The sequence below is a fragment of the Rutidosis leptorrhynchoides genome, chromosome 8 (assembly GCF_046630445.1).
Source record: "Rutidosis leptorrhynchoides isolate AG116_Rl617_1_P2 chromosome 8, CSIRO_AGI_Rlap_v1, whole genome shotgun sequence".
Classification (NCBI taxonomy): domain Eukaryota; kingdom Viridiplantae; phylum Streptophyta; class Magnoliopsida; order Asterales; family Asteraceae; genus Rutidosis; species Rutidosis leptorrhynchoides.
The window spans coordinates 259,702,692-259,721,722 of NC_092340.1; the positions used below are offsets into that span (position 1 = coordinate 259,702,692).

The window sequence follows — 19,031 nt, forward strand, 5'->3', positions numbered from 1 at the left end:
TAAAACAATATGAAATTAATAATCATATATTAATACAACTCAATTGTTATGTTGTTTTTTCGTATGTTCTTTAAATTAAGTGTTTTTTTTTTTTTAAATAAAACTATATTTATGAGGAAGTCGACTCTTTTATATAGGGTGTGTTTGGCGCGTAGCTTATTGGAGCTTATGGAAGCTTATGAGAGCTTGAGCTTATGATTTTAATAAGCTCCAAGTCATAAGCTTCGTTTGGTAGACAAAAAAAGTAGAGCTTATGAAAATCATAAGCTCTGAAAAAATAAGCTACTTGTAGTAGCTTATGAAAAAAGTAGAGCTTATAAACTGAAATATAAGCTCCAGCTAGTTTACCAAACATTTATAAAAAATATTAAGCTCCAGCTACCAGCTTCAAAAATAAACTCCGCTCCAGCTCCTGCTCATAAGCTCCAGCTCCAGCTACTTTCGTCCAAACACACCCATACTTTGATTTAGGCAGTCTTATCTAGATACCGTCATAATCGGTTCCAACCCTTTTCATAGTTTTTCATGTTGAAGATGTGTATATCAAGTTCGACTTCTGGTGAGAACAGGATAGCAATTTACCATTAGGTCACCTTAAACATCGATTTAGCTAATACACCAAAATTATCCATTAAAAAGTTTTATTTTATTTGTAAAATCACGTGAAATTCTAGTTTAGGAAGTAAAATACGTTGTAACATCAACTCCATAGTAAATAGTTGCTGTTTCCTATCAGCATTTCATCTAAAGATATTCAAGCCATTGTGCTGAAGCAAACTGATCATGAACATAATTTGAGGTTTAGAAGCTCAATAAATTAAGCTTTCAACTGTGTCCTTGATGGTTACCTCCAATGGAGTAAATTCAACGCCTAAACTCTCCGCTCTTGCCCTTGATATACTGAAAGGCACTGAATCGGGGCAGTTAGTCTCTTTGTACCTATCAGAATTTTAAGAAAATAATATATTAATAAATCAGATTTCGAGTTGCACCGAGACATTTAGGGTGCGTTTGATATCTAAGGTTCGTTTGATAAACCTGAATGATTTAGCGCTGAATGATTCATAATCTAAAAGATTCAAAAGTTCTGAATGAAGTTGATTCCGAAAAAGATAAATTGATCAAGAGATTAGAAAAGATCGATAAAAAAAAAGTTCTTACTTTTGTGAAAAGCCAAGAGAAGGGGAGAGTTTCTCAATAATCTTCATGATCACCGAAGAACGAACCATATTCCCAACCATTAAGTATCTACCTTTAGCTTCCGGGTTCTCAAAAGCTAATATATGTGCATTAGCAACATCTCTCACATCAACAAGTCTATATATTCCATCTCGAAATACTTCTTTACCTGCATATATAGGATTCAACAACTTAAAGAAGGCTGAATCTTTATTCGTTGTATACACAGAGAAACAAGTACCAGAATCCTACAAAAAGACTACCATTAAGTATTGAATACAGTATATACTAAGCCTTTTATTTTTTTTTATTTTTTTTTTTTCTGACCTGTTTGAGATAAAATACAACTCTCACGGACCAGAGCAAGACGAGATCATTTATGGGATTCAGTTACCTGTTTTTACGAAGTTCATGAATCCCTCAGAAGTGAGATTGAGTGTTGGTTGTAAAATAGGACCAATCACAAATCCCGGATTTATGGCGACCAAATCCAGTCCGTTCTCTTTTGAATATTTCACAGCTGCTTCTTCAGCCAATGTCTTTGAAACGAAATACCACATCTGAACAGTACAAAATAAATTATCGATTATAAAACTCTTAATCAATTGACAAGAACCACATCTGAACGGTCTCACGTTCGAATCTTGCTTAGGACGAATATTTTGTGGTGGCAAGGGTTGGAAATAGCTAGAGAGTAACTCTGCTGGGCTGCGTACATGTATGGGGTCGGATTACTCGCCCTCCCAGATAACCCGAACAAAGAAAACCTTCTACCTTTTCACATCTTGATTTATCCTGATAACAAATTATAATAGTTTACTATACCTTTTTTTGTTCACAAACTAATGGATTTGAGAACCATGTTTCATCCACAACACTCGATTGTGGAATATCTACACCGAACATCACCGCAGACATCGAAGATGTCAGGACCACCCTCTTGAGAGTTGGAACCTTTGCAGCTGATTTAAGGACATTAAGTGTCCCCTTCACTGCAGGATCTATCAATTGTGCCTAATTCAAAATCAAATAACTGAACATTTGAATACCTTGACGTAAGTATGTCTCTACCAATATTGTTTGAAAAATTTATGCTATTTTTTAAAATCAAAGCAAAAGAACAAAAATTGACATGTGGGTCATCCACTGTAAACATAACAGGGGATGCGGTGTGAAAGACGCATACGCAGCCATTAAAGGCGCAATCGAAAGATCCTTCTTCAATCAAGTCAGCTTTAAACAAAGATAGCCTCTCCTTAGCTCCATCGAGAGCTTGTAAATGTCCAGTCTTTTTCGGATCATCTGCAACACATTCTAATGGAATAAGTAGCCAGCGATTATATGTGCAAATTAAAGTGATAAAATTTGAATCAGAGAACAGAGGTAGAAAGTCAAAGAGAAAGAGGTGGACCGAGAGAGCGAACAGTGGCATGAACGGTGTAACCACGAGCAAGCAACAACTTAACGAGCCATGAAGCTATGAACCCAGATGCTCCTGTTACACAAACCACCTTCATTTCTACCTCTTAGTTTTAAATTATTATTATTATTATGAGGTTTGTACTTATATGATAGTTTCTTAAAAATGTTCAAAGACAAATGATACCGCTAAGTAATTTGTTTTTATAAAGTGATATGTTCCATGCATGGGTTTTGTTACAGAGTCAGTAATTTGTTTTTTAGTGACTACCCGCTCAGTACCTCAAAAGCACACTAATTATTCAAACTTCCATTTCATGGAATTTCAAGTGTTATTACTTTTTACTAGAAAAACTAGAAATTGAACAGAGAAAAAAAAAAAGATAAAGAAAAGGGGCACACCTTTCATTGACAGTTCAATTATTCATACATTTATATCTTAGGTTATCCTTGCACTGAGTAATATGTAAATATTGAATGAATAATGCATGAGTTTTCATTGTTCAACATTTATCATCCTTTATCACCATGGACTTCAAAATAACAGTAAAACTCTGATTCAGCACATTAGAGGAAGATCAGGTCCTGGACGGGAGGTAAGATCTCGAACGAGATGGTGTTCAATATGTTTGTGCTTTAATACTTGGATTAAATCGATCTTAAAGATATAACCACGTTGAATCCTCATATCATATACCAATCTTTAATATTAAAGATCACATATAACCACATTAAATTCACATGTCCTATTGTTGGTAATCATTATTTATTTATTGTGATTCATTGCTACAAGAGCTAAGTTAGTGATTTGTTTATCCTCTTAATTGTTGTGACTGGGTCCCTATAACTACATAAAATTGTACCACTATCGATTTCTATTTATCACGAAAATTGTACATAAAAAGTTATACTGTGTGAAAATTAAGTTTCAAAGTGTAGATATCACTTTGATCCCTAATAATACGTTCCCTTTCTACATTACATATGAACAATGCAAGCCATTTTCTTGAAACAAACGAATGATCACATACTTTGATTTTTCATAAGTTTAATAACTTCTTCTCCTTCAAGATTTCAACCGTGTCCTCGATTGTTACCTCCAGTGGCGTAAATTCGACGCCTAGACTTTCCGCTCTTGCCCTTGATATACTGTATGGTAGTGGCTCGTTGCAGTTGTTATCTTCATACCTATCGAATTTTGCAAGGATAACATAATAATTATCAAAATTTCAAGTTAGAAAGGATATTGAGGTTTGCAAGTACTTACCTTTGAGAAAAGCCAAAAGCAGGGTAGAATTTCTCTAAGATCTTCATGATCACCGAAGAACGAACCATATTCCCAACCATTAAGTATCTACCTTTAGCTTCCGGGTTCTCAAAGGCTAATATATGTGCAGCCGCAACGTCTCTCACGTCCACAAGCATATAGATTCCATCTGGGAATAATTCTTTTCCTACATATATACGATTCAACAAATTAAAGAAAAGTGTATTTGTATTCATTGCAAGAAACAAGTACATGAATGCTACAAAAAGACTCCCATTGACTTTTTAACAGCATGTTAGAGTCAATGACGGGGCCAGAAGCCACTCGCCTAATCATTAGGGCCGTCGCGTCGATTCCAATTTTTCATATGGGCGATGTTCAATCAATAAAAAATAGGCCTTTAAATACAAAATATTTAAATATATGTAAGAATAAGTTAAGTGAATACTAAAAAAACTAAGTACCAGCACCCGTCTTAACAATATTTTTCATAAGTATTACATGTTGTCGGATTATAGGCCCCTATGGATTATGCGCCCTGTGCGAGCGCACGTGTTGCACACTCTCAAATCTGCCCATTCCAATCCTATACGGATCACGTGTGAGGAGGAAATCCTAGATTAACTGCCCAGAAGGCGCAATCTAGAGAAAATCCCCATATTAAGTGCCCATAAGGCACAATTTGAAAATAACTCCCCCTGGATTCGAACCACGACCTTCTCATCCCATGAACCTGGATACCCAAGGTACCACTACTCTGTTAATGCAAGTGGTAAGACTCCAATTGACTTAATTGTGTATTTCTATTATTTGACCCGTTTGAGATAAAATACAACCCATATTGACCTGTTACATAACGAGGACATAAACATAAAACATACATACATGGGTTGTCACATAAGCCCACCCGTGAAGTGATTATTATCATCATCATGATGCACACACATATGTTATAGGATGAATTACCGGTTTTTAAAAAGTTCATGAATTTCTCAGAAGTGAGATTGAGTGTTGGTTGTAAAATAGGACCAATCACAAATCCAGGATTTATAGCTACCAACTCCAATCCGTTCTCTTTTGAATATTTCACGGCAGCATCTTCAGCCAATGTCTTTGAAACGAAATACCACATCTGAATGGTACAATGAAAATTGATTATACCTTGATCTAGCTTGATAATCATAAATATATATAAGTGTTAAAAGGATTAATCTAATTGTTTGATTAAGTTGATTTCTACTCATTAAGTTTGTGTTTTTCAGGCTTGGTGTTTAAAAGTGATTCTGGAAGATTGTTGCAGAGAAGCTACAAGGATTATGGTCTGGTATTGCTGTTCAAGTGTAGAAGGGTTAGTCACAATGTGAATCGAGTGTTAGTTAATACAAATAACGTACCTGGTATGGGGTTTGATTAACTAACACAACGACGGGACACAGTTGTGATCTAACTAATACTCCAAGGACCAAATCTGTACATTATTTATTAAAGGGGTCTGTATGTAATTTTTTTGCTTAGCCGTCATTGGTCTCTGTATAAAATAGGGATTTGGTCAGATCTGTATTTTTTGAGAGATCATTTTTTGTATTCGTTATTCATTTGGTTCAATCCTCACAAAGTAGAGGTGGTTATTTTTGATTAATTCTTCTGGTATTCGTTTCTTGTGTTGATTGTAAGATTTGTTCATGGTATCAGAGCGGCTCGCTCGATATTGTTTCGGTTTGGTGTTGATCTGAGAAGTCAAATTAGGGTTTTCAGATCTGGAAAATCAAAAATTAGGGTTTCAGTTTTTCAAAGGTGTTTTGTGAAAATTAAGATTCGTTCTCTTCTTGTTCCTGTCAAGGTGAAACGATCTTGTTTCACTCGTTTGATCGGGCTAGATCTGGGACTTCGATTGTGGATTTAGGGCGTATTCTTGTTGAACCCTAATTTCACGAATTGTTCTTGGTTGCTGTTGATATCTGGTTGTCTTCCGATGCTATTGAAGGTGTTGTGGAGTACTCTGTGAGCTATTTCTTCCTACTTGTGTTGGTAGCAAGTCAATGCTCGTGGGAGTTTCTGTGCTTACAGGAATCAACTGCCCCCATTGAGTACACTTGGTCTATAGCCAAGATCTCTTCTCTATTATCTGTTTGTATGAAATTTGTTGATATAATTGTTAACATGTGTTGATTCTTGTTTTATCTTTAATCTGTTTGGGTAATATTTGTTGATTTCTTATCTAAGAACACTGCACCCAACTCTTGACCTTGATCATTAAAGATCTAAGGAAACCTGATCAAGTGCAGTAGGTTCTTCTTGGTGGTTTGTGTTCTGTTATCTGTATTTCTGTGTGATTTTCTGATTTCTTGCTTGATTCTGTCAATATGTCTGATGTGGATGATGATGAGGTCACCATGATAAGTAAATTGGATTTTGGTGATCCACTTTACTTACATGCAAGTGATATTAGCAGTACACCTCTCATTAATTTCAAGTTAAAAGGGACAGAAAATTATAAATCTTGGTCATGTGCAATGGAACTTGCATTGCAAACAAAAAATAAAACTGGTTTTATAAATGGATCTTTAGAAAAATCTACTACAGATGATGTTTTAGCAAATCAATGGGAGAGGTGTAATGCTGTGGTTCTTTCATGGATCTTAGGTGCTATGAGTGAAGAATTGTATTTTGGTCAAGTATATTCCAAAGTTGCTTCTGTGGTTTGGAATGAGTTAAAGGAAACTTATGATAAAGTGGATGGGTCATTTATGTTCAATTTATATCAAAGAATAAACTCACTGACACAAAATGGCACATCTGTTTCAGATTATTATCATAAACTTAACTCATTATGGAAACAATATGATATGCTGTGTAAAATACCATCATGTGAATGTGATGTTGATAAACTAAGACAAGATCATATAAATAACCAGAAATTAATGCAATTTTTAATGGGTCTTGATGATACTTATCAACAATTAAGAAGTAACATACTTACAACAGATCCATTGCCAAGTGTTAAAACTGCTTTTTCACTCATCTCAAGAGAAGAATCACATAGGGTTGTTAAAGAAAAGAAAGTTATAAGTGAATCATCTGCTTTTATGTCTAACATGAATAACAATAGGCAAAGAGGCTCATCTTCTGAACTAAAATGCAAAAAATGTAACAGAGTTGGACACACTATTGATAGATGCTTTGAAGTAATAGGATATCCACCTAGAAATACTAACATGAAGTGTACAAGGTGTGGTTTAACAAACCATACTATTGATAGATGTTTTGAGATTGTTGGTTATCCACCAAACTTTAAAAGAAGAAATCCTAATAGTGCTAATGCTGTGAAACACACTTCTAGTTTTAATGATGCAGGGACTTCTGTTCCTAATTCTGTTAATCTGTCAAGTGATCAAATATCCAGATTGTTGAGCATTCTGGATGGAAAAGTGAATAACAGTAATATAAAGTCTAATTTGTCAGGTGAATTCCTTAATTTAAATGCTTACTTTAATGATCATTTTCATAAATTCTTTATGGTTAATCAAGTTGAAAGTCAGAATAATAATAATTTTGGTTGGATAATTGACTCTGGAGCAAATCAACACATGACAAATAGTGATAAAAATTTTGAAGATTTAGTTGATGTAAGTAATTTGAATCTAACTGTTGGTCATCCTAATGGGACTAGAGCTTTGGTCAGTAAAATTGGGAATTTAAGGTTGTCTAAACATGTTGTTCTGCATGATGTATTAATTGTTCCACAATATTGTGTTAGTTTGCTCTCTGTGCATTGCTTAGTAAGAGATAATGATTTGTTTGTTGGTTTTGATAAAAATAAATGTTATATTCAGGATCTGAAGTCTTTAAGGACTCTGGAGACTGGTAATCAGTGTGATGGATTGTATTTGTTTGATGACAAGTTGAAAGGTGATTTAATTGATGGTACTTGTTATTTGTCCAAAACTATCTGGCATGACAGACTGGGACATCCAGCTGATCAAGTTTTACATGTTTTGAAATCTGAGTTAAAATTGAATAATTTTAAAAAACATGATCCTTGTGAAATCTGCCATAAGGCAAAGCAAACTAGAGACCCTTTTCCACTCAGTGATCACAAGACTACTGAGTTGGGTGAATTAATTCATTTGGATGTCTGGGGTCCTTATAGGGTTGTGAGTAAAGGAGGTTATAAATACTTCCTTACTATTGTGGATGACTGTACAAGAGCTGTATGGGTATACTTACTTAAATCAAAAGAACAAGTGTTTGAACATGTTGAAATGTTCTGTGTTTTGTTAAAAAATCAGTATGAAAAAAGGGTAAAGATTATTAGGAGTGATAATGGAACAGAGTTTCTAAATGCAAACATGAATAATTTTACAACTTCAAATGGTATTATCCATCAGACTACTTGTGCATACACTCCACAGCAAAATGGGATTGCTGAGAGGAAACATAGACACTTGCTAAATATAGCAAGAGCACTTATGTTTCAAGGGGGGATTCCTCTTTATATGTGGGGTGAATGTGTACTTACTGCTACTTATTTGATTAACAGGTTACCTTCTTCCATTTTGAGTGGTAAGTGTCCCTTTGAGTTGGTATATAAAAAGAAACCTAGTCTTTCCCATCTTAGGGTCTTTGGATGTCTGTGTTTTGCTTCTGTTTTAAACTCAAATGATAAGTTTAGTTCTAAGTCTGAAAAATGTGCTTTGGTTGGTTATTCTACTGTTAAGAAAGGTTACAAGTTGTATAGTTTTGATAAACAAGCTTTTATTTTTTCAAGAGATGTAAAATTTTATGAACAAATTTTTCCTTTCAAGTCTGCAAAAGATTTTTCTGAAAATATTTTTCAACCAAAGGATTTAAATACTATAAACTTCTTTGATTTTTTTGATGATAACCAAGATTCTAAAAGTCCCAATGATGAAGGGAAAGACTCACAACAACATGGTGATGGCAACCAAGGGTGTTCTGTTGGTGGTTCTTCTGAGCAAACAATGGATACATCCTTACCTGCAACACCAAATGTTGACACTAATCTCCCTGAGGGCAATACATACAATCAAACTATTATACCAACTCAGGAGACTGCTCAAGATGTAAGAAGGTCATCTAGAAAAGCTCAGCTACCATCTAAATATAATGATTATGTGCTAAATGCAAAAGTTAAGTATAGTTTGGACAAAGTTATAAATTATTCTAATCTTAGTAAAGAAAATAGATGTTTTGTTTCCACTTTAAACAAAAGTGTTGAACCTGAGACTTTTTGGGAAGCATGCAAAGACCCAAAATGGGTTGATGCCATGAATTCTGAAATGGAAGCCCTTTATAGGAATGGGACCTGGGTACTTACTGATCTGCCTGAAGGTAGAGTACCTATTGGATGTAAATGGGTATACAAGATTAAATATAAGTCTAGTGGTGAAATTGATAGGTACAAAGCAAGGTTAGTTGCAAAGGGTTATAATCAAAGGGAGGGAATTGATTTTGATGAAACATTTTCTCCTGTTGTAAAAATGATTACTGTCAGATGTCTTTTAAGTGTTGCTGTACAAAAAGGGTGGAATTTATATCAATTAGATATAAATAATGCTTTTTTGTATGGTGACCTTGAAGAAGATGTTTACATGTCTTTACCTCTGGGCTATTATGATCAATCTGAGAAAAAAGTGTGCAAGCTTGTTAAGTCCCTTTATGGACTTAAGCAAGCTCCCAGGAAGTGGAATGAAAAACTCACAGCTGCTTTAATTGAGTTTGGTTTTGAGCAAAGTAAAAATGATTACTCCTTGTTTGTTAAGTGTAACAATACTTATTTTATTGGCCTGCTTGTTTATGTTGATGATATTGTTGTAACTGGTAGTGATGATAGTGAAGTTGAAAAAGTTAAAACATTTCTTGCTACAAAATTTATGATAAAAGATCTAGGGCTTCTTAAATATTTCTTAGGAATAGAAATTTTAAATGAAAAAAATGGGTTGTGTATGTGTCAAAGAAAGTACTGTGTTGAATTGTTAGCTGATTTTGGTTTAACTGCTTGTAAACCTGCCTTCACACCAATAGAGCCAAACATAGCTGAGATCAAAAATGATTATCCTGTTAAGAATGTAAATCAATATCAGAAGTTAGTAGGAAAACTCATTTATCTGACATTAACTAGACCTGATATTGCATTTACTGTTCATGTTTTAAGTCAATTTACGCATACTCCTATGAATTCTCACATGATGATTGCTTTAAGATTGCTGAGATTCTTGAAAAAGTCTCCAGGTAAAGGTATTTTCTTGGAGAAAGGTAAAGTTTTTGACTTAAAAGCTTATGTTGATTCTGATTGGGGTAAGAAAATGATGGAAAGAAAATCTATTACTGGATATTGTGTTATGTTCTGTGGGAGTCTTGTTGCCTGGAAAAGTAAAAAACAGGAAACAGTCTCAAGATCTTCAGCAGAAGCAGAGTTTAGAGCTCTTGCATCTGTGTCATGTGAAATAATATGGATCTTGAAAGTTTTGAAAGATTTAAGAGTATCAAATTTAATTCCAGTTGAAATTTTTGTTGATAATAAAGCTGCTATACAAATCTCTTCAAACCCTGTGTTCCATGAGAGAACAAAACATTTTGAGATTGATCTCTTTTATGTAAGAGATAAAATTTGTGATGGAATTATTAAGGCTGTTAAGATTGATTCCAATGATAATCTTGCAGATGTTTTCACTAAGGGTTTAAGTTTAAGTCAGCACTCTTTTATTACAGAAAAAATGAACATGATAGATCTTTTCCACAATTAGATTAAGGGAGGGTGTTAAAAGGATTAATCTAATTGTTTGATTAAGTTGATTTCTACTCATTAAGTTTGTGTTTTTCAGGCTTGGTGTTTAAAAGTGATTCTGGAAGATTGTTGCAGAGAAGCTACAAGGATTATGGTCTGGTATTGCTGTTCAAGTGTAGAAGGGTTAGTCACAATGTGAATCGAGTGTTAGTTAATACAAATAACGTACCTGGTATGGGGTTTGATTAACTAACACAACGACGGGACACAGTTGTGATCTAACTAATACTCCAAGGACCAAATCTGTACATTATTTATTAAAGGGGTCTGTATGTAATTTTTTTGCTTAGCCGTCATTGGTCTCTGTATAAAATAGGGATTTGGTCAGATCTGTATTTTTTGAGAGATCATTTTTTGTATTCGTTATTCATTTGGTTCAATCCTCACAAAGTAGAGGTGGTTATTTTTGATTAATTCTTCTGGTATTCGTTTCTTGTGTTGATTGTAAGATTTGTTCAATAAGCTTATTGTACCTCTTTTTGCTCACAAACTAATGGATTTGAGAACCATGTTTCATCAACAACACTCGATTGTGGAACATCTACACCAAACATAACCGCAGCTATCGAAGATGTCAGGACCACTCTCTTGAGAGATGGAACCTTTGCAGCTGATTTAAGAACATTAATTGTCCCCTTCACTGCTGGATCCATCAATTGTGCCTAATTCAAAATAAAATAACAATTGAACATTTGAATACCTTGACATAACTAATTCTTTACCAACAATGTTTGAAAAGTTTAAGCTATTTTTCAAAACTGAAGTAAAATAACAAAAATTGACCTTTGGGTCATCCACTGTAAACACAACCGGGGACGCGGTATGAAAGACGCATACACATCCCTCAAAGGCGGAATCGAAAGATCCTTCTGTAATTAAGTCAGCTTCAAACAAAGTTAGTCTCTCCTTTGCTTCATCGAGAGCTTGTAAGTGTTCCGTCTTTTTCGGATCATCTGCAACACATTCTAATGGAATAAGTTAGCCATTAATGAATATAAAAAAGAGAGCAAGATGGGTGCTAACATTTCCACTGATCAAATAACTTACAATCTAGAATTGCACTGTATTCAAAGAAACTAACTCCCTATTACAAATTAATGGAAACCATGGTCTGTAGTATATATTGCATTTATCCATGGTTGTAAAAATCTCAATTAATCGGTTTTAGAAGCAGACCGATAGATATTTCAAAGTCTCTCTTACTAATCGGTCAATGTTGGTCAATGAGCCAAAGAATTTAATTGATCTAAGTAAGATTTAGTCGGTCCAAATCAGTCAAAATAAGTTAAAGTCAAAGTTTGTAAACGTTTTATATGAATTTAAACATATACTATTACAGAATATTTAAACAATTGAAGGATTATTTTTATGGGTCAAAATATTATGTAAGAGTTTAGTTTTGTTTATGCATATGATTTTTTTAAATATTCATAAATAATTTTGAAATCTATTTAGAGTATCATTTAATTTTAATAAATGTATAAAAGACTGATCCGATTAATTCTCAATCAACGATCTCAACCATTTATCATTGTTTTTTTTACTATAGATCAAATCTTAGGGGTAGTTTGTATATGTATCCAAGGTAATTACGTAACGTAACAGTAAGTCAATAACTAATAATCAATACTCAAACTACTTTAACACAAAGCACTCAAGAATGAAAACTAATTTAGTAAAATTTGAATCAAGTCAATAACAAATAATCAATACTCAAACTACTTATATATTGACATCAACATGCAGTTACTATAAACGTTTGCAAATAAAGTGATAAAATCTGAATCGTAAAATAGAGGTAGAAAGTCAAAGAGAAAGAGGTGGACCAAGAGAGCGAACAGTGGCATGAACGGTGTAACCACGAGCAAGCAACAACTTAACGAGCCATGAAGCTATGAACCCGGATGCTCCTGTTACACAAACCACCTTCATTTCCACCTCTTAGATTGAAAATTGAAATTATGAAGTTTGTTTTATAAGTTTCTTAAAAATACGGAGTATTCTGGAAGACAAATGACTACCACTTAGTAATTTGTTTTTTTAAGTAATTTGGTCCATCATAGGGTTTTGTTGTAGGGTCAGTAACAGGGCAAAAGAACCCCATACCACTACAAGTGGTATTAGTGACTACCGACGAGAACGTTATATGTTAACAATTCATAAGACCTCAAAGACAACTGATTTAAACCAATCACCAATCCACGAACGATAAACGAATAATTAAAGTATAGCGATAAAGATAAATGACACGGGATTTAACGTAGTTATATCCCAACTTCAAAACACGGAGAAGAGTTTACTCCACGAACACAAACTATATATTTTTCACTATATTTTTCATGCGCATTGTTAAGAGTTACGCGGGGTCCCTATTTATAGGCAAATACAAATAAGGAAATAACTTAGGGAACAAGCGACGCGGGGTCCCTATTTATAGGCAAATACAAATAAGGAAATAACTTAGGGAACAAGCAAGAACAATTCTGGAATCTTCCTGTCCGCCCAGCTCTCGCGATCGCGAGCCATCCAAGCTGCTTTCTCGCGATCGCGAGCTTCCCTCGGCCAGTTTTTCCTTGGTTTAATTCTTCTTCGCAGTCAACAATCTCTCATTCGAAGGAGACATTCCTTCGCCAACCCGAATCACGCCGCACTTCACCCGATAACCTTCGAGCAAGTGAAGTCTTTTGACACCAAAAAACGCCGTTGAGCGATAATCCAATCTCTTAGTTATTAGTTTGGGTTATCTCGGTTTCTTTCGCCACCATCTTCTAACACGTATATCACATTCTTACACTAGAAAACCAATTGAAGCGAGCGAGACTTCAATCATATGATTCTTTCATGAGACAACACCGCCTCACACATCGATCTAGACACGTCCAATCCCGAACACACATGTCAACGAACACTCGTAGAGATTATACCCGTCTATCAATGATTTTCTTTACCAGCAACAAGAAAACCCAATAGACGCCTTTGTTGACTATACATCAAGGCACCCAATAAGAATGCAATCATCACCTTGAAATCTACCACCCATTCAACTTTTCGCTTTCTTGCTGGTTCACTGACCTCCTCATACCTATGATTTTTACAAACCACATCTTCTCACCCAAGCACACTCCTACTGTACGAGTAAGAAATAAAACACGGCTACCGAGAAGAAACTTGGTTCATACCACCGGTCAGTCACAAACTTCTTTGCCATCGGAGAGTAAAACAAGTATTCGAAACCCTAGTGTTACCCGTAATCAACGCACTAAACTTGAGAACATTGGAGAACAAGTCGTTCAACCATCTCCATAACCCCACTAGTCGCCTAACTCCCACTAACTCGATAACTTCCGTCGGTTACCAAACTCAAACCAAGTTCTAGACACCCTCAACGATCCTAGAAAACTCAAGTTCCGGGAACTACACGATCATCCGCTCCTCTTCCATCACCTAAGGACTTTTAATTGATCACCCTCGAAGAAGAACCGCTCCTTTTTGTCAAAATATCAACCAAGAACCGAGCAATCGTCGAACGCGTTCTATCCGACACCCTTCGACAATCAATTACCCTTAGTGACTAGGAACTCTAATCCTCCCGCATATCCCATAGATCATGGAATATTGACCAAATATCATTGGTCATCCCGTTTCCAAACCGCAAGTACCAAACTTCCCCGATACTCCTACTATCGACTTTCAACCCGATGCATCTTGTTCGTTAACTAATCGCTCTAACCCAAGAGAAAAAAAAAACCCTCCTGGGCTCCCATAACAAACTCACATCTCTGAAGACATAGCTCGCATCGCTTGAAGTTTCTGATACAAAACCATCTCGCACTTGCGTCATTAAAACCCGAAAAAGTTCACCCTGAAAACTGCACATATTCAAAAATCATATTTCAAGTTCCAACGGTCAGATCAGCCTCAGATTTTTACCACGTGTATATCACTACGAATTTTCTTCTACAGCAGCTCCTGGAACTCCGAATTTGAAAGTTCAAACATTCTTTAGCACGCGATCGCGAAGAACGAGAACTCAGATCCGACACCTGGATATCCCAAAAAATCTCTCTGCAACAAACCCATTGACCCGACCTCTGACTTCGTAACCCTTCGCGAAAAAACAACATCATAATGCAATCAGCGTCCCGATTACAAAATAACAATTAAGAACCGTCACCCGAATTACGATGTGATCAACTCTCTCGGATATATAGACATATCCATGATTTCATAGCGACGGCTGTTCATCAGTTTGGTTAAAACTATTTAAATCGAAAACCAAATCGAAATCAAGCCGGAAAAATCCAAACCGAATTTGTAAAATGGTTTTTGGATCGAGCGAAACTGAAATTCGGTTTTTGATTTTGAAATTTCTAAATTTGGTTAACCGAAAACCGAATTCGATTTAGAAATTATTATATATATATATATATATATATATATATATATATATATATATATATATATATATATATATATATATATATATATATTGAGTTATTAATATTATTGTATACATGTGTTAGATATATGATTTGAGTAAATAATTTTCCTTTTTCAAGTTAAAGTATGTTTACTCAGACTTAAAATTCTATTTAAATTATTAATTCATATTTTTCCTAATTTATTTCTCTCCACATTCTTATACATGGTCAATTTTTATTATACATGTAGCCAATTTAAATCGAATTTCTCTTGGTTATTAATTTTGTTTATTTTCTTGATATGATATGATATGTATTATGATATTTTACAAGCTTATTGTATTTTGTAAATTTGCATATATACGTTCGATCATATATATTAATTTAGTATGATATGTTACGAAGTTAATACGATAATGCTTGTTCATTTCGTAGGGAAAGATAAAAAATTGATTTTCAAAGTTAAATTTGGTTTTAACCGAAACCAAACCTGTGACGACCCAGAAATTTCCGACTAAATTTAAACTTTATCTTTATATTATTCTGACACGATAAGCAATGTTTATTAAGTTAAATCTCAAGGATTTTAAACTATGTTTATACATTCATTTAAACCTCGACTAAATTCCAATGATTCACGAACCATTAAATGAACATATATGAATATGTATGTATATGTGTATATATTATAAATTAAAAATGTCAAAAAAGTATTTAAACGTATAATGCTTTACATGAACGTATTTGTTTCAATATGATTATCGACGAAATTAAAAAAATATATATTAAATGCTTGAATTATCAGAAACATTGAATTATGATTACAAGTCTCTGTTGAGAGGTCCACTATGATTGAGAAAATCTATTCCTTTTAACGATATTCGGAATAATTTGTAAAGCTATTTATAAATAAAAACAAAAAGTGTCATTTACGAAAGTTAGACAAAAGTTAGTGGAGAATTGGTTTCCATAATATTCTATTAATCTATTTTTAAACGTACAAAAACGTTTTCAGTTTAAAAAGAACTTTATTATTAAAATATATATAACTTTTATAAATATCTAGAATCACTTTTGACAACTCATTACTTAACCAGTATAATAAATATAATGATATTTATATTTTATTTCATTAAATATATATAACGATTTAAATTAATATTATATATATTTATACGCGTATTATACATACATAGTTTTTATACTTTTACTATACTTTAACTTTACCTTTACTTTACTTTTACTTTACTTTAACTTTAATAATTCACTTTAATAATTCATACTTTAATAATTCACTTTAATAATTCATACTTTAATAATTCACTTTAATAATTCATACTTTAATAATTCACTTTAATAATTCATACTTTAATAATTCACTTTAATAATTCAAAAATCTATTATAAATAGAATTCAATAGGTTTCATTATTTCATAGAAACTTGAAAATATATTTCTCTAAACTCTCTCAATCGATTTACATATATATATATATATATATATATATATATATATATATATATATATATATTTGCTCTGTATTATTTCAAGATATTATTAGTATACATAAAATATTACGACAGAGTGATGTCCAAGTGATTTCAAAATAGTTTTTTGAATGAGTCGAAGCTAAGGAAATTATGGGTTATAGCTATGGAGGTGATGGGTATGGTTCATGGGTATGCTCGTGAGGTCAATCTAGTGTTTATCATCTCCGTTGCGTCTACGTACTTTCCTGCAATATTGAATCTCAATATTGATACGTTCGTGAATCCGAGGCCAACCTTGCACTTGTTAAATGACGTTGTATGTATTTTTACTACAAAATACAGTATGGTGAGTTTCATTTGCTCCCTTTTTAATTGCTTTTGCAATATATATTTTTGGGCTGAGAATATATGCGCTGCTTTTATAAATGCTTTACGAAATAGAGACAAGTGATCAAAAATGATAATTCTGCGGATTGATGTGCTAGGTAATTTAGTTACATGTTATAAGAGCATGTGAGCGCGAATCCTAAAGATAGATCTATCGGGCTTAACACCCCCATCCTGTAGGCTGCACTAGACATAAGAGCTAGTGGGCGGATGTTTAGTACTTCGAGGATTATTTATACACTTGCGAGTGTACGTATCCATCTTTGCGAAGATGACTTATTATATTATTGTTAAGGTTGGTTACTGAGGCCTCAACATAAGCAGAACGGTTTTATACACTTGCGAGTGTACATATATTTATAAACGGAAATCTTGTGGTCTATTAATATATTGAAATGATTGTTATGATAAACCTATGAACTCACCAACCTTTTGGTTGACACTTTAAAGCATGTTTATTCTCAGGTATTAAAGAAATCTTCCGCTGTGCATTAGCTCATTTTAAGGATATTACTTGGAGTCATTCATGGCATATTTTGAAAGACGTTGCATTCGAGTCATTGAATTCATCAAGATTATTTTTAAGTCAATTATAGTTGGATGTATTATGAAATGGTATGCATGCCGTCAACTTTCGTTGTAAAGAAAGTTTGTCTTTTAAAAACGAATGTAATGTTTGTAAAATGTATCATATAGAGGTCAAATACCTCACAATGTAATCAACTATTATGAATCGTTTATAATGTATATGAACGGGTCATTTCAGTTGGTATCAGAGTGGTGGTCTTAGCGAACCAGGTCTGCATTAGTGTGTCTAACTGATAGTCGTTAGGATGCATTAGTGAGTCTGGACTTCGACCGTGTCTGCATGTCAAAAGTTTTGCTCATCATTCTTGTCAGAAATTACTTGCTTATCATTCTTAGTCTAGACACATTTTATTGCATTGATTGCATGAATAGTGTATAGACAAAATTCATATCTTAGCGTATCTGCTAATTCATATCTTAACGTATCTGTTACTGTAAACTTTGCCTGATATATTCCGTAAATTCCTCCGTAATCTACGAAATCTTTTGCGCTATATATATAGATATTCTATATAATTAGAATACCACCCGATAGCCGAAAAATCATTTCATATCGAAAAATCCTTTATTCAATCGAACGAAATGGAATTCGTCATTAGTTCAAGTCCCTCGAATTCTGATATGGAATCCCACTCAAGCTCCGAAAGCAGTGTGACCGGAATGGATCAACCAATTAGCCATCATCTATTCTGGATGAATTGGGGATAGGTTCGTAGCCTCCTCAATAATTGGAGACAAGAAGAAGGTGATCCCTTCCATCCACCACATTACCCTCTTGGCGATGAACCTGAAGCACTTACCGGCGAACCGGTCTGAAACACCATTTGCTCTCTCATTTTCAGAGTATCTCGTCATGATTATATACTACATCAAATTCTAGATTTTATTTATCCGCTCGTCCGAACCGACAATCACCCCGGTGTAACAGAAGAAGTCAACGCGCTTTGCGCTCGAGTAGTGGCTTTAGAGAATATGGTGCAAGGGTTACAAACACCAACAAATAACGAAGTATTAATTCATAATTTCAATTTTATTGAATAAATACTCCGTAGAAGTTATGTGATTTCTAAAGTCTTTAGGGATTATTCAGTTCTAGTTTCAACCGTAAATCAAATGAGTTTAATTTAATATTAACTCATTAAATCTATGTTACATCTGAAGAAAATATGCACATATATATTTTCATAAAGACTGTAATAAAATTCTGTTGTACAAAATATTAATTGTGAAAAAAAAAAATTTAACGGGTAGGTAATACCCGAGAGATATATAAATTCACAATTAATATGTTACATTTTTCGAATCTGATTAAGCAAATCATCAACTATACTCCCAAAATCTCACAACAATATACATTCTTGTATAGTAATCAAAACAACCATTCTCACCCAAATTTGATTACGCATTCTGATTTTGACAAATCAAAATTCAAGTCATGATTTAACAGAAGACATCACTCTTAGATTCCTACAT

At 33.8% G+C, this 19,031-nt stretch overlaps 2 protein-coding genes across 2 annotated transcripts; both read right to left on the minus strand.

Annotated features, from left to right (window-relative positions):
- Positions 1-809: 809 nt before the first annotated feature.
- On the minus strand, positions 810-2,696 carry LOC139864153 (phenylacetaldehyde reductase-like). Its single transcript, XM_071852740.1, has 6 exons — positions 2,591-2,696; positions 2,312-2,481; positions 2,005-2,193; positions 1,574-1,739; positions 1,162-1,348; positions 810-939 (listed from the first exon to the last, which is right to left on the minus strand). The coding sequence occupies exons 1-6, from the start codon at positions 2,694-2,696 to the stop codon at positions 810-812; spliced, it is 948 nt and encodes a 315-aa protein (XP_071708841.1).
- A 934-nt stretch (positions 2,697-3,630) lies between these two features.
- LOC139861940 (phenylacetaldehyde reductase-like) lies at positions 3,631-12,665 on the minus strand. The gene is made up of 6 exons (XM_071850463.1): positions 12,500-12,665; positions 11,457-11,626; positions 11,147-11,335; positions 4,832-4,997; positions 3,866-4,052; positions 3,631-3,786 (listed from the first exon to the last, which is right to left on the minus strand). The coding sequence occupies exons 1-6, from the start codon at positions 12,603-12,605 to the stop codon at positions 3,639-3,641; spliced, it is 966 nt and encodes a 321-aa protein (XP_071706564.1). The 5' UTR covers positions 12,606-12,665; the 3' UTR covers positions 3,631-3,638.
- Between the last annotated feature and the right edge of the window lie 6,366 nt (positions 12,666-19,031).